Here is a 20679-nt window from a genome sequence, read left to right on the forward strand (position 1 = left end):
TGATTCCCAACATTTCTTTTTGGTCTATAATTGGTTGAACTTGAGAAAAAAAAAGAAAAAGAAAAGCATTTTTTTTCCAATATCTGTTATTTGGATGCAATTGCAATATGATTATTTATGTTTGTTATTATATTTTAATTACTATTTGTTTTTGTTTGAGATGAATCTCTTGAATATGTGATCAATGTGACCTTATATTTGTGGTTTGATTAAAATCAGCTGAGATTTTGATTATTCAGTAATGGGCCAACTTGAGAAAATTCCCAACAAATAAAATGATTAAATTTACAACTTCAAACATGTATGATTTGTACTATAATAGTAATATATATCTATATACAGTTGAAGTCATAATTATTATTAGCCCCCCTGAATTATTAGTGCCCTTGTTTATTTTTTCCCCAATTTCTGTTTAACGAAGAGAAGATTTTTTTTTCAACACATTTCTGCACATAATAGTTTTAATAACTAATTTCTAATAACTGATTTATTTTCTCTCTGTCATGATGACAGTAAATAATATTTGACTAGATATCTTTCAACACACTTCTATACAGCTTAAAGTGACATTTAAAGGCTTAACTAGGTTAATTAGGTTAACTAGGCAGGTTAGGGTAATTAGGCAAGTTATTGTATAATGATGTTTTGTTCTGTATATCTGTATGTTTCTGACTTTCGAAAAACAATGATTAAAAAAGCTAATAATTTGACCTTAAAATAAATTTAAAACTGCTTTTATTCTAGTCTAAATAAGACTTTCTCCAGAAGAAAAAAAATATTATCAAACATACTGTGAAAATGTCCTTGCTCTGTTAAACATCATTTGGGTAATATTTAAAAAAGAAAAAAAATATGCATTCAATCATTAATTTTCTTGTTGGCTTAGTCCCTTTAATTAATTCGATGTCGCCACAGCGGAATGAACCGCCAGCTTATCCAGCAAGTTTTTACGCAGCGGATGCCCTTCCAGCCGCAACCCATCTCTGGGAAACATCCACACACACACACACACACACACACACACTCATACACTACGGACAATTTAGCTTACCCAATTCACCTGTACCGCATGTCTTTGGACTGTTGGGGAAACCGGAGCACCCGGAGGAAACGCACACGAAGGCAGGAAGAACATGCAAACTCCACACAGAAACGCCAACTGAGCCAAGGTTCGAACCAGCGACCTTCTTTCTGTGAGGTGACAGCACTACCTACTGCGCCACTGCCTTGCCCAGAAAAAAACAATAAAATAATATATATATATATATATATATATATATATATATATATATATATATATATATATATATATATATATATATATTGCGTGTGTGTGTGTGTGTGTGTGTATATATATATATATATATATATAACCTCAGGAATCCATTGATCTCCTGCATGTTGAGGATATATGCTCCACCTCTTCAGTGGCGTAATGCTGAGACCATTCAAAACTCGTTTATCACATTCTGTCAAACACGGTCCGTGGAGGACAATTCTCTCCAACAGGCTGTGCGAGAACTGATATTTCACCAGATCCGGGATCAGTGCCCAATTGTGTTTGTGCTGTGTCTGTTTGAAGAAAGTCCCCGGAGGGCCACTTGACTCTATGTGGGTGTGTGTGGGGTCCAAAAGCCTCCAGCAAGAGGGAAATCTAAAATAACACCAGCGACACCTTTATGCCGTAATATCAAGCTCAGGTTTCAAAGGCTGTGCAGGGGGGAAATACGAGATGAAGAAACACAGAAAGACGGACGTTCTGGGCACTGACCAAAACAAACAAGCCTCTTTACTACACCAATGTTTCTTCAGAAAAGAATTACGAGGTGGAGCTGTTTTGGAATGAGAAAACAGCAAAGCTCTGGTTCTGTTTTCTCAAGTGGTACATTTTCAAATAGTTTTAAATAAAAAATACAGAAAGCTGTTCATTTAAAACCTGCATTGCTGATTTTCTTTATTCTAAAAAGTGACCAGGCATGTAACGCCACCCTCCCCCTAATTTATTTTTTTTAAGTTACACATCAGACTTTAAAGTATTCCTCCAATTATTCATTACAAGCAATCATAAGCTAGAAACAGCTATTAAATATTGTCTGTGTGAAAAGTGTATAGAGTCACTAGTGACCCGAGGTGTGTAATAAATAATGTAAGTACATTTATCCTGGGCAACAATAATAAAAAATCTGATGACACCTTCATTCCTCAGAGGGTAATGTCTTATAGAACAGGGATTCCCAAACTTTTTTGCCCACGACCCCCAAAATAACAATGTCAGTGACTCGCGACCCCCAATATCTTCTGAGGTGGTTATAAATCCAAAAATCTTGCATGCAATGGCGCACACCAATAAACCACTAATAAACAATTCTTAGTTTAATTTTTTGTAATGTCTGTCAGTGCTGTAAATAGGCTAGAAAGTTTAACCTGGTGTTATAAAATCAATCTGCTGCATCTGACGCTATTGCTGTGTCTTTAATGTAAAGTAATTACCCCTAGGGGTGCAATCCAATAGAAATAGTAACTAAAAGCTACTAAAGTAACTATATACAGTAGTACATAGTAACTATAAACAACTATATTTTTCTCTTTTAGTAGGTTATGAATAAAATATGGTAATTCTTATGGTTTATGAAAAATAAATAGATTTTCGGAAATCACCAGGCGACCCCCCCTTCATTGTCCCGCGACCCCTCGGGGGGTCCCGACCCCCACTTTGAGAACCACTGTTATAGAAGACATTAATTTCTTTAATGTCTGAAAGAAGGTCAATGGTTCGAGCTCCGTCTGGCTCAGTTGGCATTTCTTTGTGGAGTTTGCATGTTCTCCCTGTATTCGCATGCTATAGGTGAATTGAATAAGCTAAATTTGCCTTAGTGTATGTGTGTCAATGCAAGAGTGTATGGATGTTTTGGTTGCAGCTTTAAGGGCATCCAATGCATAAAACATATGCTGTATAAGTTTGCGGTTCATTCCGCTGTGAGGACCTTTGATTAATAAAGGGACTAAGCCGAAAAGAAAATGCAAATCAAATAAGTGTGACTGATTCACTTGATGGTGAGTTAGCTGTCTTTGATTAAAATACTGACTGACTGAAGAAATTAGTAACAATAGTTCTGAGTATACTGATTAAATTGTGAAAATGAGCGAGTCAGAAGCTGACTGTACTGGGGAAATGTGCTCTGATGACAGAGATGGCAAAATCATCTGCTTAAACTGAACTCATTCAAGTTCCAAAAGGAATGAAATCTGCTTTATTTGATTATTTTGTAATTGCTTCTACAATATCAGGTGTTTTTTTTTTTTTTTTTTTTTTTTGCAATTGCAATTGCAGCAAAAAGAGATGTTTTTCTGTTATGTTTAGCCCTGGGTCGCTAAAAACACAAATTTGTGATAATCAGTGTTGGGGAAAGCTACTTTTAAAAGTAATGCATTACTATTACTTTTGACTTACTTTTTCAGCCCTTACTGAGGCTTGATCTCTTTCAGAACTTACAGGGTATTTTTCTTATTTATTAATTAATTTATTTATTTATTTAAATAGAGGAGGGCTGTGTTTAATGACACACTGTAACCTACACCTTCATTTACCCAAAAAAAAAAAAAACTATTAAAAATGTGAATAATGTTACCTTCTGAGAACTAATTGAAGTTCTCAGGCATGCCAATACATGCCGTATATACAGATGAATGAAAGTTGAAAGCAATGTGTTCGCTACTTTTATATGTATTTTTTTCATTATTTCAGTAAAATCACTGTCCATTGAGACTATCCCTTTTTCTTCCTTGTGTTCAAAATAGTGAGAATACTTCCATCACTGAAATGTAAGGCTCAGCCATCTTGGTTTCTGTCTGTTCCCGCAGGCAGCTCATTCTCTCATTGAGTGTGATTCAATGCGATTACACTCATTTTCATTCAGCAAATTATTTTTTAAAAGCGAATTAATTAATCTAAAAAGTCAAATACAACTCAAATATTAGGACTTAATTTTTAAAGTAATGCGTATTACTCAATACTTAGAAAAGTATTTGTAATGCGTTATCCCTAACACTGGTCATAATGTTTGTTTTACACGCTCTTTACGCAGTGACAATAAGAAAGTGACAACATACATAAAAATGTTTAATTATGTAATTTAAGAAATGTTTTCTTTTTGTAAAATTGTAAAATGGGTAACACTTCATTTGAAGGGGTGCTCATAAGACTGTCATGACACCTTTATAATCATGACATGACACGTTATGAATACGAAGGAGATTTTATGCATGCATATGACAACTGTCAAGTGTGATTCACTCAGTTACTTTAAACGTAAAGATGACATTGTTTGAGATGTCTTTGTTATGAGAACTTGACATTACCAAGACAACATAACCATGTCATAAATCTGTCATAAACATAATTGTCATGAGGCCATTATAACTGTCGTGTAACAGCTTATATATATTTTTGACCTCAACCACATTGGTGCAAATTGAATTTTTCATTAACATGTCATTAAATATTAATATACACACAGTGTATATTGTGGCACAGTGAGTAGCGCTGTTGCCTTACAGTAAGAAAGTCGTTGGTTCGAGCCTCGGCTGGGTCAGTTGGCATTTCTGTGTGGAGTCTGCATGTTCTCCCCTTGTTTGCGTGGGTTTCCTCTTGGGTGTTCTTGTTTCCCCCACAAGCCCAAAGACATGCGGTACAGGTGAATTGGGTAAGCTAAATTGTCTGTGTGTGTGTGAACTAGAGTGTTTGGGTGTTTCTCAGTGATGTGTTGCAGCTGGAAGGGCCTCCACTGCTTAAAGCATATGCAGGATACGTTGGCGGTTCATTCTGCTGTGGCGAGCCCTGATTAACAAAAGGACTAAGCCGAAAAGAAAATGAATGAATGAATGAATTAATGAACACAAGTATAATGGACATATGACAATCATATTTATGACAGGTTTATGACAATTTATGATGTCTTGGTAATGTCAAGTTGTCATAACAAAAACAGGTTGTGATATGTTTGTGTGGTTCAAGCTGTCATAACAATGACATCTCAAACAATGTAATCTTTGCATTTCAAATGACACAATGGAGTGAATGACACAATAAGAGTTGTCATGAGAATGCATAAAATCTCCTTCATATTCACGTCGTGACAATAAAGGTGTCTTGACAGTTTTATGAACACTCCCTTCAAGTAAAGTGTTACCATAAAGTTCAAAAGAACATTTATTGGAAACAGAAATCTTTTGTGACAAGATAAAAGTTCTGAAAGTAATCTTCCTGACCCCAAACTTTTGAACAGCGATACACTCTGTGTAAACTAAACTCCATAACAATGCACTGGGAATCCAGGTTCTTTTTAAGCCGTTTGTACGAGCATGTAAAAGGGAATCGTGTCTCTAGTCGCGTTGGATTCGAGTTCATCCTTTTCCGTTGCGCTCTGAGACACTTCCCGCTCTGGACGCACTTTTTCTTTTAATCCGAGAGACTAAATCTCTTACAAGGAAGGATTTCACCCCCCACCCTCTTTTTTCGTCTGCCAGATCCGTCAAACAAAAAAAGGCTTCCATCACTTCCTGCCCCTCCTCGTCTCCTCCACCGTGTGGGACGTCAGGCTTTTCCAGAGCTCGCTCTGCTTTTGAAGTGTCTGGCTGCTGCGCTGCTTTGAAGCCCGCTTGGAAAATCTCGTATTGAACTAAGAACCCGCCGTGGCTCTATAGATTACTGTCTGTCAGTTCATCTGCAACTTGCTTTCAGCTAATTATGAGTGACAGCTTCACTGACAAATTGCCTTGGTCGGCTTGGAGACTGCAGTGATTGTGTACTCTGTGATTAGTGTGCATAGTTCAGCGAGGTGCTGCTAGGGTTTCTTGTGGAGAGCAAAGAAATGAAATCACCTCAAGGTATGAGATGACCTCATTCACAAGCATCAGGGTTGTAGTGCATATGGAAGTGAACGGAGAATGGCTGGATTCTTTAATTTACACATAGGGAGTAGTCAGGATGCAAAAATGAAATTTAAATCGAGACAGACAGACAGAGAAATAGATGAATGGAGGGAGGGACGGATGGGTAGACAGATAGATTTAAAAACATACAGAGAGAGAGAGAGAGAGAGATAACCAGACAGAGATAGACCGAGAGTGAGAGACAGTGATATAGATGGATGGAGGTATAGATAGACAGATAGATAGATGGATGGATGGTTGGATGGATGGATGGATGGATGGATGGATGGACAAAAAGAGGCAGATGGAAGTGACAGACAGACGGATATATGGCTGGATAAATAGACAGACTGACAGACAGAGATGGACGGAGACAAACAGAAAGATATTGACAGAGATCTAGATAGATGGAGTGACAGACAGATGGATTTACGGATCGATAGACAGGACGGACGGACGGATTAATGAATAGATAGATAGATAGATAGATAGATAGATAGATAGATAGATAGATAGATAGATAGATAGATAGATAGATAGATAGATAGATAGATAGATAGATAGATAGATAGATAGATAGATAGATAGATAGATAGATAACACAGAACATACAGAGATGGACAGAAAGACAGACAGAATGATTGATAGAGATATAGATAGATGAGGGACAGACACATGAATAGATGGATGGATAGATCAGACTGACAGACTGCCTGACTGACAGACAGATTGAGAGGCAGACAGATTAAGATGGATGGAGGGAGTGACAGACAGACAATTAATGGATGGATAGACAGACAGACAGAGATGGATGGAGGGAGTGACAGACAGACTTAGAGGTAGACAGATTTAAATAAATAGAGCGAGTGACAGAAAGACAGACAGAGATGGATGGATGGATGGATGGATGGATGGATGGATAGATAGATAGATAGATAGATAGATAGACGGACGGACGGACGGACGGACGGACGGATAGAATGATAAGTGGATAGATAGATAGATAGATAGATAGATAGATAGATAGATAGATAGATAGATAGATAGATAGATAGATAGATAGATAGATAGATAGATAGATAGATAGATAGATAGATAAAATTTAAACAGAGATAGACAGATGGATAGATGGATTTTAAAAAAGGACACTAGAGATGGATAGATGGATTTTAAAAAAGGACACTAGAGATAGATATATAGACAGAGAGCTAGACAGGCTTCGGCTTCTTGCGTGTTTTGACCAAATTGAATCAAATTCCCCCTCATGAGCTGAAAGTGATCCAATTCTTTGATTCTCTTTGCGTAACCCTGGTAAATAGTTTATGTTTTAAATCCACATCCCTCAGATTTGGGCAATAATGGGATGAATTTCAGTCATGGTACCAAATCACGTTGTTCATCAAAGATGCCGCCCTCTTTCTGAGCTGCATTTTTGGAGCTCCATTTACCGTCGATTGAAAACAGGAATCCTTTTTAGCAGCTCGAGGGCCGCCTGTCTCTATGGATCAAATCAGAATAACAAATTCAGCCAGATATACAAGTCATTGTGCAGACTCGAGTCCCTCTCCACAGAAACACACCTCTGCAGAACAATATGCCTCAAAGCCCGGCGCGATTGTCCTTCACGCAGAATGACTGGAATGTCTGAAGAATCTCTTGAGAGAAATTGGCCGAGACCTCAACAACTGACCCCCATGTATTCACACATGCCATGAGTCAATCTACAATCAACATTTTTTTCCTTGACAAGTCTCTTATTTTAGCCCTTGTTTTAATCACGGCGGTATTCAAAAGGACCGAGCGTATGAATGAGCGTCTGAAGAAAAGACGATAAAGCTTAAAAGCCCCCCTAGAAACTCACTTCACACTGATTAAAGCCTGTTTCCAGCCCCATCTCTGGTTTTTAATGCCTCTCTGCATCAGGTTTTTAGCTGTTTTCGAGCTGTTCTTTGTCCTGACTTTCAATGTGGCCCTTTTACGGCGCACCTCATACTGTAAAGCAATCAGAAACTCCAGAGGGGATGTTTCCGTATGACATCATTACCTCTTGACGATAGCCTCCAGATGGGTAAACCATTTCACTTCATCTCCCTCTCACTTTCTGAAGGGGAATCTTAGACATAAACCTCACCATCCTGGACCAGCAGAATCAAGCTGAGTGGAAACCCCCGTTATTAAACGCCTAAATCTTCTGCCGAGCAACTTTGAAGTCGTTAAAATATTACATAATCACTCTCTTAAGATGGATTCCGCAGAAGTGACGACTGACTTTAATTGTCGGTGAAACATTTGGAAGACTCTGCGGCATGTAAGGAGATGCCAGTTTGTCTTTTCATAATTCAAATCTCCACCAGTTGCTCCAGTAGTATTTAGCAGGTCTTTGGAAAACAGTTGATTCTTCTTTCATATATCTTTATTAATTGTTTGTAGAAATGAAACGCCCCACAGCCAATCATAACATATTGGGATACTTACTCATCATCTGGTGTGAGCTGCACGGGTTCGTTGGTGAACTGTGTGTCAAAGTTTTCTAAACCGTAGTCATCTGTGATTTGAGGTTTGAACGGTGGCGTCACCTGCTTCTGTTCCAGCTACAAGAGAAAAAAGGGAGAAAATTGTTACTGAATCCACTCTGATATTACAATATCAATCAAGGATATTTAATTAATGTCAATGCGCTTTTTCCCCCTAAAACCTGTAAGCAGTCTATACTGTCTGCATTGCACACATTACAGTTTTTCTCAGTCGCTTTGGTGCATTTCTTACAACACTAGTGCATTTTTGCACAACATTTAATATTTTCCCAAAACAATTAGTACAAACTGCAAAACCTAGCTGATAACCTGCAAAAGCACATCACATGCTCAAAATGGATAGTTTATTCCTCAAAAGCAAGTATTCATGTCAATCAAAGTGTCTGTGTCATCAAAATGAAAAGTCCTGACACCATTGTTTATGAACAAGATAGTCAAATGGCTTAGTCATGTTTTCATTATGACAGTTTACTCTCTACATTTTTTCAATGCAAAACAGTCAGATTTTGGTGACACGTCCTGAAAATGCTCAAGACAGCACTGTATACTGTTAGCACAGCCATTTGAAAACTACAGTAAAGTTAGACATCACTGCATTTAGTGAGGTATCTGAGTACAAGACACTGAATATGTATGTTTCACATTTTTACTGCATTTGCTCTTTGCAATCCTAATTTATTCACAGCATTGTGCAAAAGAATAAACACACCCTTATTTACAACAAACATAAACTCCCTTTAGGTAGAGCTGTGCACACTGTACACAATATTACAGTACATATTGGAACTGAGCCTACAACATACACAGGTCTGTAAATCATTCATTAAATTGTTCAATTTTAAAGACATTTTCAGGAAAATAAAGATTTAAATTTGTTTTAAAAAATGAGCTTGACAGATTTTGACAACTAGTTCAACATTTTTGTGTGTAATGACTCAAGTAATGAAATGAAGATTGTTCGTTTTATATAGAATGACTATTCAGCATTTACAAGTTTAGTTCATTTTGACTGACATGACATAAGAAAATGATAATGTTATAAACAGCAGAGAGTTGTATGAAAGCAATTGATGCATGTCCAAAAGCATGGGGGGTTTGGCAAATTGTGGAGGGGGCGATTAAATTGAACAATCTATTCATCATTTGATCAATAAGCGTCAGTTGTCATTCAAGAAAATTACCAAAATGAACAACCCCTACTTCAACTAAAATAATAATTTAACACAATAATTAAACTGAAACAGTAGCTAATTTAAAAAAAAAATACTCAAATTACTCCAACAATCTACTTTATTAAAAATATTAAAATGATATATTTTCTGAAACCTCACAAGTGACTGATTTGTACATATTCTGATTCATAAATTCAGACTATTCGAATTTACATTTGATTACAAAAAATTTGCAAGCAACGCATACTTCTACATACTTATATTTATAACTTAATAGTCCATAATATACCTTAGCCCATCGCCAAATTTTAAGAAATAGTCTCAGTGAAAACACATTTCTGTATAGTACAGAAACAAAACAAAACAAAAATTAAAACAATCTGTCAAAAAGCATTTTGAATTAGATTACTTGAATGAGGTAGTAATTAAAACACAGTCCAAAATCTTGGATGAGAGAATGATGTTCACTAACATTTTGGAAAGAACAACTGCCAATTCATATCTACCACTTCTGAGTCATTTAATAAATGGTTGACCTAGTGTGACATCAACCTAGGCTCATTCTGAAAATGTAGTGCCATACATTTCTAGAGAGTGTCAAATATGTCCCAGGAGCTACTTTTATTTATTTATTTTTTGTTGCCATTTTTGTTTTCGCTAATCCACCAGAGGCCGCTGAAAAGAAAAGCCCTCGCCGGATTTTTACAACATTTTCAAATTTTAGCACATGCTCACCCTGTTATTTACTGGTTTATATTATTTTTTGGCTTCTGTTTTTGTCTTTGTGCACACTTTTTGGAACTATTCTTCTCCAGTCTCAGGTCTGTCAATGTACATGGTGAGCCAATGGACAAACTGGCAACAGCAGAAAAGCCCACGTGAAAAGAAACGGCAACGGCATCATACCTACATCTGGCTACATAATTTGTGATCTCCAGAAATGCATTTAGGGCTACGTTTTCAGAATGAGCCTATATCTTGTGTGACATCCATGTTCACATAAAAACAGGGAAAAAATGTAAAGTTAGACAAAAGTCTAACTCAGGGCCACTAATGAAAGATATTCAATTTTTCACAACCTAAAGACACCAAATTCACCAAAGTATTGTCTCTCAGGGACACTTTGGAAATCTGAAGCATCTCAGAGTGTTTTTAATGAAAGAGAACAAGATTTTTAAACAAGTGAGGAACAAGGAGAAAATTAATGGAGGGCAGATAGAAGAAAGAAACCATAGATTTATTGTAGACCGAGGACTGATGTTAAGCACTTGTCAGAATGGACGGATTCTGTGGATGTCAACAGTATGGGTCAGATAAGGTTTGTTTTCCCATTTTGGACTCTTTTTGCTTTTCTAATGTTCGCTGTGTGTTTTGAGGACACCATCCTGCTGTGCTTCACTCCACGCCGAGCTGCACAAGCTGGAACAGATGGCTGCTCCTCTCTCCTTTCACTAGCTTCTCACTCTCTCCATTTAGTCTAATTCATGAGTCCAGCTTAATGCCTCGTGTTGGTCTGTCAAATGGCAGAAAATAGACTATTACATTATTAACGAAATAGAGAGTGGTGTTTGTGCAAAACTAGCCAATATGCGGCTGGCAGAATGTTCTGAATGTTTTTTTTTTTTTTTTTTTGTGAGCTGATTTGCAGTTTAGTAAACCATTAGGTGGTTGCGAAACCTGTCAGGTGTCCAGCAGTTTCCTCTTTGTTTTCTTTAATAATTATTTTTTAATCATTCATATATGTTCCAAATATTAAATAAAAATTTCTGTTCTTTCATTGTAATTCCAAATAATTTGTTTTTATAATTCTAACTTTATTTCAGACAATTCTAAGACTATATCCCACAATTAAGGCAAGTTTTGTTTATTTATTTATTTATTTATATAGCACATTTCATACAATTAAAAGTGCTTTACATAAAAAGGAATAATTCAATTATATTAATCTTTATCTGTATAGCACTTTTACAATATAGATTGTGTCAAAGCAGCCACACATAGAAGATTTTAGTGAATTGAAACATTGTATAAAAGAGCCAAGTATAAATAAAACAAAAACAAATTATATAAAAAAAGATGAAAACAGTGTAAAGACAGAGTTTTTCAATATTCCAAAACACCGGTGTATCATATTTTCTCATTTTACTCTGGGACTTCCCCATTCTGGCGATACCGATTTTTGTTAACACTTTACAATAAGGTTCATTAGTTAATGCATTTACTAACATGACCTAATCATGAACAACACATGTACAGCATTTATCAATCATAATTGAACATTTACTAATGCATTATTAACATCCAAGTCCATGCCTGTTAACATTAGTTAATGCACCATGAGTTAACATGAACTAACAATGAACAACTGTATTTTCATTAACTCATTAACGTTAACTAACACCAACAAATACAGTAGTAAATGTATTGTTCATGTTAGTAAATGCATTAATTAACATTAACTAATGAACCTTATTGTAAAGTGTGACCCGATTTTTCACCTAAAATCGAAAACTTAAGCTTTACAGCTCTTATTAAGTGCACTTTTACTCAGCTCTAATTAAGTGCAACAAACACTTTTAAAAATATATAATTATGAGATGTTAACTTACATATGCTTGAAGTTACCACCCCCTTCCAAAAAAAATCATACTTCTGAGAGAGAAAAAAGGTAAAATTAAAGTCATAGTTCAACCGAAAATAAAAAATCACTCACCAATAACATTAGCCATTAATATCAACAGTAGAAAACCATTCTATAAAAAGACAATTGCTACTAATTTTTAACATTAAAAAAAAAAAAAAATCTTCTGTTGTGTTTAATAGAGAAAAGAACCCCAAAGTAGATTGGAATATATGGAGGCTGAGTAAATGATTTCAGAATAAAATTTTGGGCAAACTATACCATTAATTTTGTCAAAACTGTCTCAAACTGGCTCAAAAGTCACGATTTGCCATAAATCTACACTGTAAAAATGCTGGGTTTCACACAATTGATTTGTGTTGGAATTAAGTTATACGGCATATCATACACAAGACGGAATAAGGCACAAGACATGTATGGTGCGATTTGTTGCTATTTTCAGACCGGCGCAACCCTAATTTTTTAGCCACATGGGTGTTCCGATCTAAAAAGAAGGCGTGTTAAGGCGCATTGTTGATGCATTGCTATTTTCAGGAACTAAAATCAGAGATGGCAAAAATACACACTTCCTTTACTTAAGTAGAAGTACAGATACTCATGTTTAAAATGACTCTGGTAAAAGTTGAAGTACTGACTACACTTTTGTATAGTAAAACTTTAGTAGTACACTTTTTGTAAGTAAAAGTAAAGAAGTACAGCCTCAAAAATGTACAAAAGTGAAAGAGTAAAAAGTACTCGTTTCAACCACAGTCCCAAAGACATGCGAAAAAATGGCTTGTTTTTGAACTGGAATGTGTCTCTCGTCTACCAGTGATCCTAACAAGCAAAAGGTATCTTATTACCGCGTAAACAAGGCAGCATCAGTCATGTTAGATTTGCCATCTTCCTCTGTCACGTCTGCGTAGTCATCCTAGCTTTTCTCATAGTAATCTTCATTAACTAGCCCACGTACGGTGCGCGATAGCCTTGAAAAGACCACGCAGTGCAGCACGCAGGCGCGCAATGAGAAAAAATAAACTGACAGCATCAAAACTGTGTTCATATTGCGCAATGACAATAATATAGATCATGCCACTAAACACATGAAAACGAGTTTAAAAATGTTTAAAAAATGTAAGGAGTAGAAAGTACAGATATTTGTGTAAAAATGTAAGAAGTAAAAATTAAAAAAGTCGTCAGAAAAATAAGGAGTGGAGTAAAGTACCGATACCAGAAAAATCTTCTTAAGTACAGTAACAAAGTATTTGTACTTCGTTACTTCCCATCCCTGACTAAAATAGACTGCAACATTGACCAACTGAAAGCTGCTCTAAAGTCCAGCGCAGAGTGTGTGAGGTATCCTACAGTATATGATCCAAACACTCACTAGTTGCTTAATAAACACAGGATGAACAGCATTGCACAAATATCTTCACATATGAAAAAAAAACATGCCTTCTTCATGTCGGGGGCTTTTTTTCAGTTTATTCATGACAATTAGCATTTGTATAATGTTATTATTATTAGTAGTAGTATTTCTTATATATATATATATATATATATATATATATATATATATATATATATATATAAATATATGTATATATATATATATGTGTTTTAAAGTTTAGGTTTGTCCACCCGTCGAGTTTTGAAGACATATAAATCACCATATGGGGCATTAGAATAGGATGTGTGTTTGGAAATAACTCAGTATTTTGACCACACTTCATTATTATTGTTCATTTATTTGTTGGCTGGAAATTTTAACTGAATTTAGAAATAGTTTGAAACAAATCTTTGCGCTTAACAAACAAAATGAAATATGTAGGCTAAGGGAGGTCTACAGTGGAGTGTGTCCAACACCTTTTACAAATTTAAGTGAATTGAACATAAAACAATTAACAACCCTCAAGAATTGTGTTGTTTCAGATCAATTTACATAAGTACAACAAACAGCAAACATAATTGTTTGATTGTATATTTAATTTTGTGCTCCCATATATTTATGTTTGAAACAGTGTATAAAATATTTATTTATCTATGTTCGAATATTTTGGATCCCTAACACTTTTTTGTGAATTTTTTTTTCAGATAGCAAGTGTTAAATTTACAAAATTTGACACTTAAAAACTGAAGCATTTTTTCAATATTCAAGTATTCCACATAACACCTCACAATTTGACCACATTTTCTGATTAAATAAACGCAGCCTTGACCAAAAGAGACTTCTTTTTAATCATACGAAAATCTCCAGACTTCTGAACAGCAGTGTATTGCACATCGTCATCCTCCTCATTTTCCCCAAGAGCAATCTACTCTGCCTTTGCATATGTGTTTGGATTGCAGTGTAATGGCAAAACAAAAGCCGAAAGAGACATAACAACGAGTTAAAGACGGCACACGGGGGAACAGGGATGTTAATTGGTGCCCAGCCGCCATGTGTGCGTGTTTTTTTTATTCCCGAGGCCATTGAGAGTCAGGCGTGACGCATTTGGCTGCAACCTGCTTGGTGGAACATGCTAATGCTCGTCTCTGTAGCAGAAAACCAATTACACACGCAAAACCCATCCAGATGCACAGAGACTCTTCACGCTGCTGTGTGGGAGTGGATTATTCCCCACTCAGCTCCACAGCAAAGTCTCGCTTCCAGCCGTTCTCTCAGTCTCCCTGTCGGGGGTCCGGCATACTCCTTTCTGTGACAAAATGAAGGCGAATCTGCTAGGATGATTGCAGTGGGACTCTATGGCTCCCTTCACACCTGCTATTGATGTGTTGTTGGTGATCGCATCTCAGTCTGATTACATTTGATCACATTAAAAGTGTTGTAAATGCACCCAGGATGCAGCAGGATCTGATCACACAACATTTTCAATTCGAAATGCACGTGGGTATATTGGATTTGTAATGCAAATGGTGATTTGTTTCTGGATTCTGGATCAGGTGACAAGAAATTGGTTTTAAAATGAAGAATGCAAAGACTCTTATTTTACTCAAGAAATAAAAAATCAGTTGTAAGCTTTACCTTGTGGCCACACGATATACAGTTGAAGTCAAAATTATTAGATCTGTGAATAGTTTTGTCTTTTTAAATATTTCCCAAATGATGTTTAACAGAGCAAGGAGTTTTTCACAGTATTTTCTATAATATTTTAATATTATATATTTTTCCTCTGGAGAAAGTCTTATTTGTTTTATTTCGGCTAAAATAAAAGCAGTTTTATGTTTAAATAGTTTACTGTGAAAAAACAAACACTGTATCAGTACAAATAGTTACATATCATTATCTTTGTTGTTTTTTTTTCATAAAAAAAAAATAATAATAAATAAATATATATATATATATATATATATATATATATATATATATATATATATATATATATATAATAAAAAAGAGAAAAAGTAATAATGATAATAATAATAAAAAAGGAAAAGAAAAATGGAAACAAGAGTAATAAGTGTACAGAAAATTACAGCCAACTATCACAATCAAATGTTCACATACATTGTCAACGTTGAAAGTAAATATTTACAATTAAACAGTATAAAATAGTATTAGATAAAACAAATACATTACTACGAAATAAATTAAAAAGTGAAGAAGAATGGAAGGCAATACCTTAAGAGAGTTAAAGTAAGTTATAAAACATTGCCACTTTTTAAAGAAATTGTTTTTTCCAGAGCATCTAACCTTTTCCAACTTAAGAAAACACATGGTATCTACAAGACATTGGGATGTAGTTAGAGGCTTATTTGATATTCAGTGAAGTAGAATAGGACGCTTGGCTAATAGTGAGGTAAAGGCCAAAACATCAAGTTGTTTAGAATTGAATTGGGACCAAATCTTTGAAACCCCAAAAATGGCAACATCAGGGGATGGGTCTATATTTACCTGCAACACCTTGGAAATAATTGTAAAATAATTAATGCAATAATTCTGTTATAAAACCAGTTTAAATAAAAATAAACAAACATTTTAAGGTCAATTTTATTAGCCACATTAAGCAATATATTTATTTGATTGTTTACAGAACAAACCATCGTTATACAATAGCTTGCCTAATTACCTTAACTTGCCAAGTTAACCTAATTAACCTTAAGCCTTTAAATCACACTTTAAGCTCAATGCTGGTATCTTAAAACAATATCTAGTAAAATATTATTTACTGTCATCATGTATAAAAAAAGGAATCAGTTATTAGAAATTAAAACTATTATGTTTTCAATAAACAGAAATTGGTAGGAAAAAATATACGGAGAGGATAATACTTCAGGATGGCTAGTAATACTGACTTCAACTGTATATAAGTAAATGGCGTCCACAATAGTAGGGCTGGAATGATAAACTGAAGCAATGTGATTCCTGGATCGATTTTTTATTTTAAATTTTTTTTTTGGAATTCACTGTGATTCTCTCTTTTTTTTTTTTTTTTTTGCAATTTTAGAACACAGAACATACGCGGACAATTACAATTATTATAGATTTAAGGCTTTAAGATAATTAACAGTTCTTTTTGCTTTGGTATTTTTTGTTTCTTTTATCGTAGGTAATGAACTATTTCTATTTTAAAGTGAGTAAAATTAGTTTATTTACTGCCCATTTACATTTATGAATAAAAAATGTTTCCAGATATAATGAGTAAATTAACAATATAGCAAATTTTGAAGTCAACTGTATTCTCATAACAAATAAAATACCTTTTTCTTTGAATTCCAATGCATTATTCGTTCTTTGCTTAATAAAAAAAAAGAAAAGATCACACCAAAACAATTGTGTATAAATAAATACAATCATAAAATAAATGAACAATACTCAGTTCTTTACTATTACAGAAAGCCCATTTTAAATCAACATCTGTACAAAATTTAGCAATTACCTGTTCTTGCACTGCGATTCTCTCTGGAATCGATTCTGAGCTAAGCTAAGCACAATAGGCTAGTTTTTAATGCTACATTCTTATGTTGAGTCCAGACTGCATGATTTTCAAAGTATTCACGTCACAGATGGTTTCGCACTGCATGACTATCTGGGATAGCGTTTCGTTGCTGCAGTGTTTACACTGCAGGATAGATCGGCGACAGGGGGTTTCACACTGCATGACTTTACAATAGGAAGAATTGCAGACAACTTCATCCAAAATAGTCTCACAACCAAACACACACGGGAAATGACATTGAAACAATGCAAGGTTATGTAGTATATCTTTTGTCATTAACTACATAATGAGAAAGAAGCCTTTAGGGGGGTAAAAATGTACTTATTTTGCTCACCTAGCTTTTAAAGGGAATTAGCAATTTCTCCTTGACATTTTTTTTTTCGACCCGGTTGAGATATCACTCAGATGACACGTCAAATAGACACAGGTGCTCCAGCCAAATTAACACTAGTTTTTCCTTCATTTCTTGGGTCCAAATAGACCAACCTCTCGCTGGCCTGCAGATATACTACTAGTGGATGCTGTTCTCTCATTGTCTGTAGGTAATTGTTGACGTGTTTTTAAATCACAGACAGGTCAAGATATTTAGCATGTCAAATATGTGATGGGTGTCAGTGACCTATCGACGATTCTCTTCAGATGGCGTCTTTGATAGTTCACACTGTGATTGTTGCTCACGCGAATGAGCACCGATTTGCTTGTGATTTCAGGCATTTGTCTGCAATTTCTCAAAATCTGTTGGCGATTCAAAATCGGGGCTAAAATCATGCAGTCGAAACACGGCATTAGTGAACATGAAGAAGGGTGCTTGTGCTTTTGATTATGTGCTATAAGTAGTCAAATGCACTCTTTTATTACACGGAATTAATGTAAATAGCTCACTATGAACGCTTGTAGAATTCGCTGTTGTTGTATGTAGAAGAATTGATAAAGAGTGTGGCTGTTTGTAAAGTTACACCATCTGGCTATAAACTAAGCTCTGAATCGAGTTACGAGAAAATTTATGCATTCAGAAAATTTCTGAATCAATGCAAAAAATGTATTTCCAATTCGCAATGCAGCCCTAGCTGTTGGGCAGTTTTTAATCAATCTGATCACAAGTGAAGGATGCTAAATACAGGTGTCAATGTCTTAAAAATGTTTTCAGATTGTTCGCTTTCCACCTCTTCCAGAGCTATTTGATTGGATTGCTTTTTCAATGTAAATACTCAAGCAGTCGATTGTGTTCAGACATCTACTAAAGACCATGGACTTTCTGGCTGCAGAATAAATATATGACCATGGACCATAAAAACAGTCAAAGGTGTCAGTTTTTTTATAAAATACACTTTCTTTTGCTGTATACTTTGTTTTAATAGGGCAATATTTGACTGAGATAAAAAGAAAATAATATATAGAGAAGGTGACGCAGTGGCGCAGTAGGTAGTGCTATCGCCTCACAGCAAGAAGGTCGCTGGTTTGAGCCTCGGCTGGGTCAGTTGGCGTTTTTCTGTGTGGAGTTTGCATGTTCTCCCTGCTTTCGCATGGGTTAACTCCGGTTTCCCCCAGTCCAAACACATGTGGTACAGGTGAATTGGGTAGGCTAAATTGTCCGTAGTGTATGAGTGTGAGTGAGTGCTTGTGGATGTTTCCTAGAGATGGGTTGCGGCTGGAAGAGCATCTGCTGCTTCAAAACATGCTGGATAAGTTGGTGGTTCATTCCGCTGTGGTGACCCTGGATTAATAAAGGGACTAAGCTAAAAAGAACATGAATGAATGAATGAAAAGATAGAGAAAATCGCCTAAAGAGGATAATTCACCAAAAAGTGCAAATTCTGCTATCATTTACTCACACTCTTCTTGTTCTTTTGTTGAACACATCATATATTGAAGAATGTTAAAATCCATAGTTAAGTCAATGGTTTTCAACAATTTTCAAAATATCTTCTTTTGTGAACCAAAACAATCATGAACCAAAACCAAACAGAACCAAAAAAATGTGATTTTATAATTAATATTTGAATAATTTTGAATAAAAAAGAACAATTAATAATTTTGAATAATACAACTTATTTTTGACTATTGCCAAAAAATGTAAAAGTGGACATAAGACACATGTTATCAATATAGAACATGTTGTGAAAAAGTGTCACGCTTGATCAGTGTGAAGGACTCGAAGACTCATAAGGAATATCCATGGACGATCAGGGGAAGACAAAGGAGCAAAGATGAGGATAACCATCCAACTTCAATACTGGCTGGGGAGTGAAGGGATAAGGTGAGCTTATATATTGTCCTTGATGAGGAGGAACAGGTGCAGGTGATTGGTGAGGGAGAACTGTCATTGGAAGAGTATGAACGAGCCGTGGGTGTGACAAAAAGTGCATCAAAACAAGGAATTTATACTCCACTGCATTGAGCCAAAACACATGGATTACAAGATTATAACATTATAATGCATTCATTCATTTTCTTTTCGGCTTAGTCCCATTATTAATCTGGGGTCGCCACAGCGGATTTACCCTCCAACTTATCCAGCACGTTTTACAAAGCGGATGCCCTTCCAGCCACAACCAATCACTAGGAAACATCATTCACGCTCATACACTACGGACAATTTAGCCTACCCAATTTACCTATACCGCATGTCTTTGGACTTGTGGGGGAAACCGGAGCACCCAGAGAAAAACCCACCCGAACACAGGGAGAACATGCAAACTCCACACAGAAACGTCAACTGACCCAGCCGAGGCTCAAACCAGCCACTTTTTTGATTTGAGGTAAACGTGCTGCCCACTGCGCCACTGCGTTGCCCATAATATTATAATTATATATGTAATAAGATTATAATAAGAAGAATCATAGATGCCATCCACATGCTTTTTATTTGCTTGCTCACCTACTTGCTTACAAGTCAAGAACTTTCATTTTACTTAAATAATAAAGAATAATTTACTGTAAATAAAAAGAAGCAGAAGAACAGAGAAAATTCTGGAATGACACGATGGTGAATGCATGTTAAATTATTAACAATTATAGTTCTGGCGGACTCGCCATCCTTAAATCTTTTTTTACCAATTGTACTCAGTACGTGATTTCAGACACACTAAAGAATTTACACAGTGGAGAGTAAAACAGCAAAATTACGCCTAACTCTCACATACACAGACATCTGCTGTCAGAGGAATGGATAATTATTATTAATGCATTCAAACCACAGCAGTGGCAAAGCTGGCTGAAATAAAAATCACACACGCACACAATCACTGTCTGATCTCCATGACAGCATGTCACGGCTGTTCTGAGTGTGTTCTGCAATAAAAGAGTAAAGCTTGTTTGTTTCTATTCACCAGGTTTTAAAGAGGGAAACCAGGTTTGAATTACATTGATTCATTTAACTGAGCCTATTTGTCTGAAAACCCTTAAGACGTACTGTTTTAGGACTAAACAATGGCTCTGATTTAGAGTTGTGTCTTTCTGTCGACATTAGAACAGACATTGAT

General features: G+C 35.6%; 1 protein-coding gene and 2 long non-coding RNA genes across 5 annotated transcripts in view; 1 reads left to right on the forward strand and 2 right to left on the reverse strand.

The window, feature by feature from the left end:
- LOC147842616 (uncharacterized) overlaps positions 1 to 20679 on the forward strand; it is a 1013036-nt gene that overhangs the window by 27117 nt on the left and 965240 nt on the right. The gene's annotated exons all lie outside the window — the stretch shown is intronic.
- prkcz (protein kinase C, zeta) overlaps positions 1 to 20679 on the reverse strand; it is a 223504-nt gene that overhangs the window by 6536 nt on the left and 196289 nt on the right. For all 3 annotated transcript variants that reach the window (XM_087263404.1, XM_087263403.1, NM_001030091.1), the window contains 1 exon segment: positions 8407 to 8522. In XM_087263404.1, coding sequence (XP_087119530.1) covers positions 8407 to 8522 — 116 coding nt within the window.
- Positions 16657 to 19680, reverse strand: LOC147835552 (uncharacterized). Its single transcript, XR_015497789.1, has 3 exons — positions 19432 to 19680; positions 18615 to 18666; positions 16657 to 18567 (listed from the first exon to the last, which is right to left on the reverse strand). It is a non-coding gene; the product is annotated as an uncharacterized LOC147835552 (long non-coding RNA).

The sequence above is a fragment of the Danio rerio genome, chromosome 8 (genome assembly GCF_052040795.2).
Source record: "Danio rerio strain M-AB ecotype USA chromosome 8, GRCz13ab, whole genome shotgun sequence".
NCBI classification, from domain to species: Eukaryota; Metazoa; Chordata; class Actinopteri; order Cypriniformes; family Danionidae; genus Danio; species Danio rerio.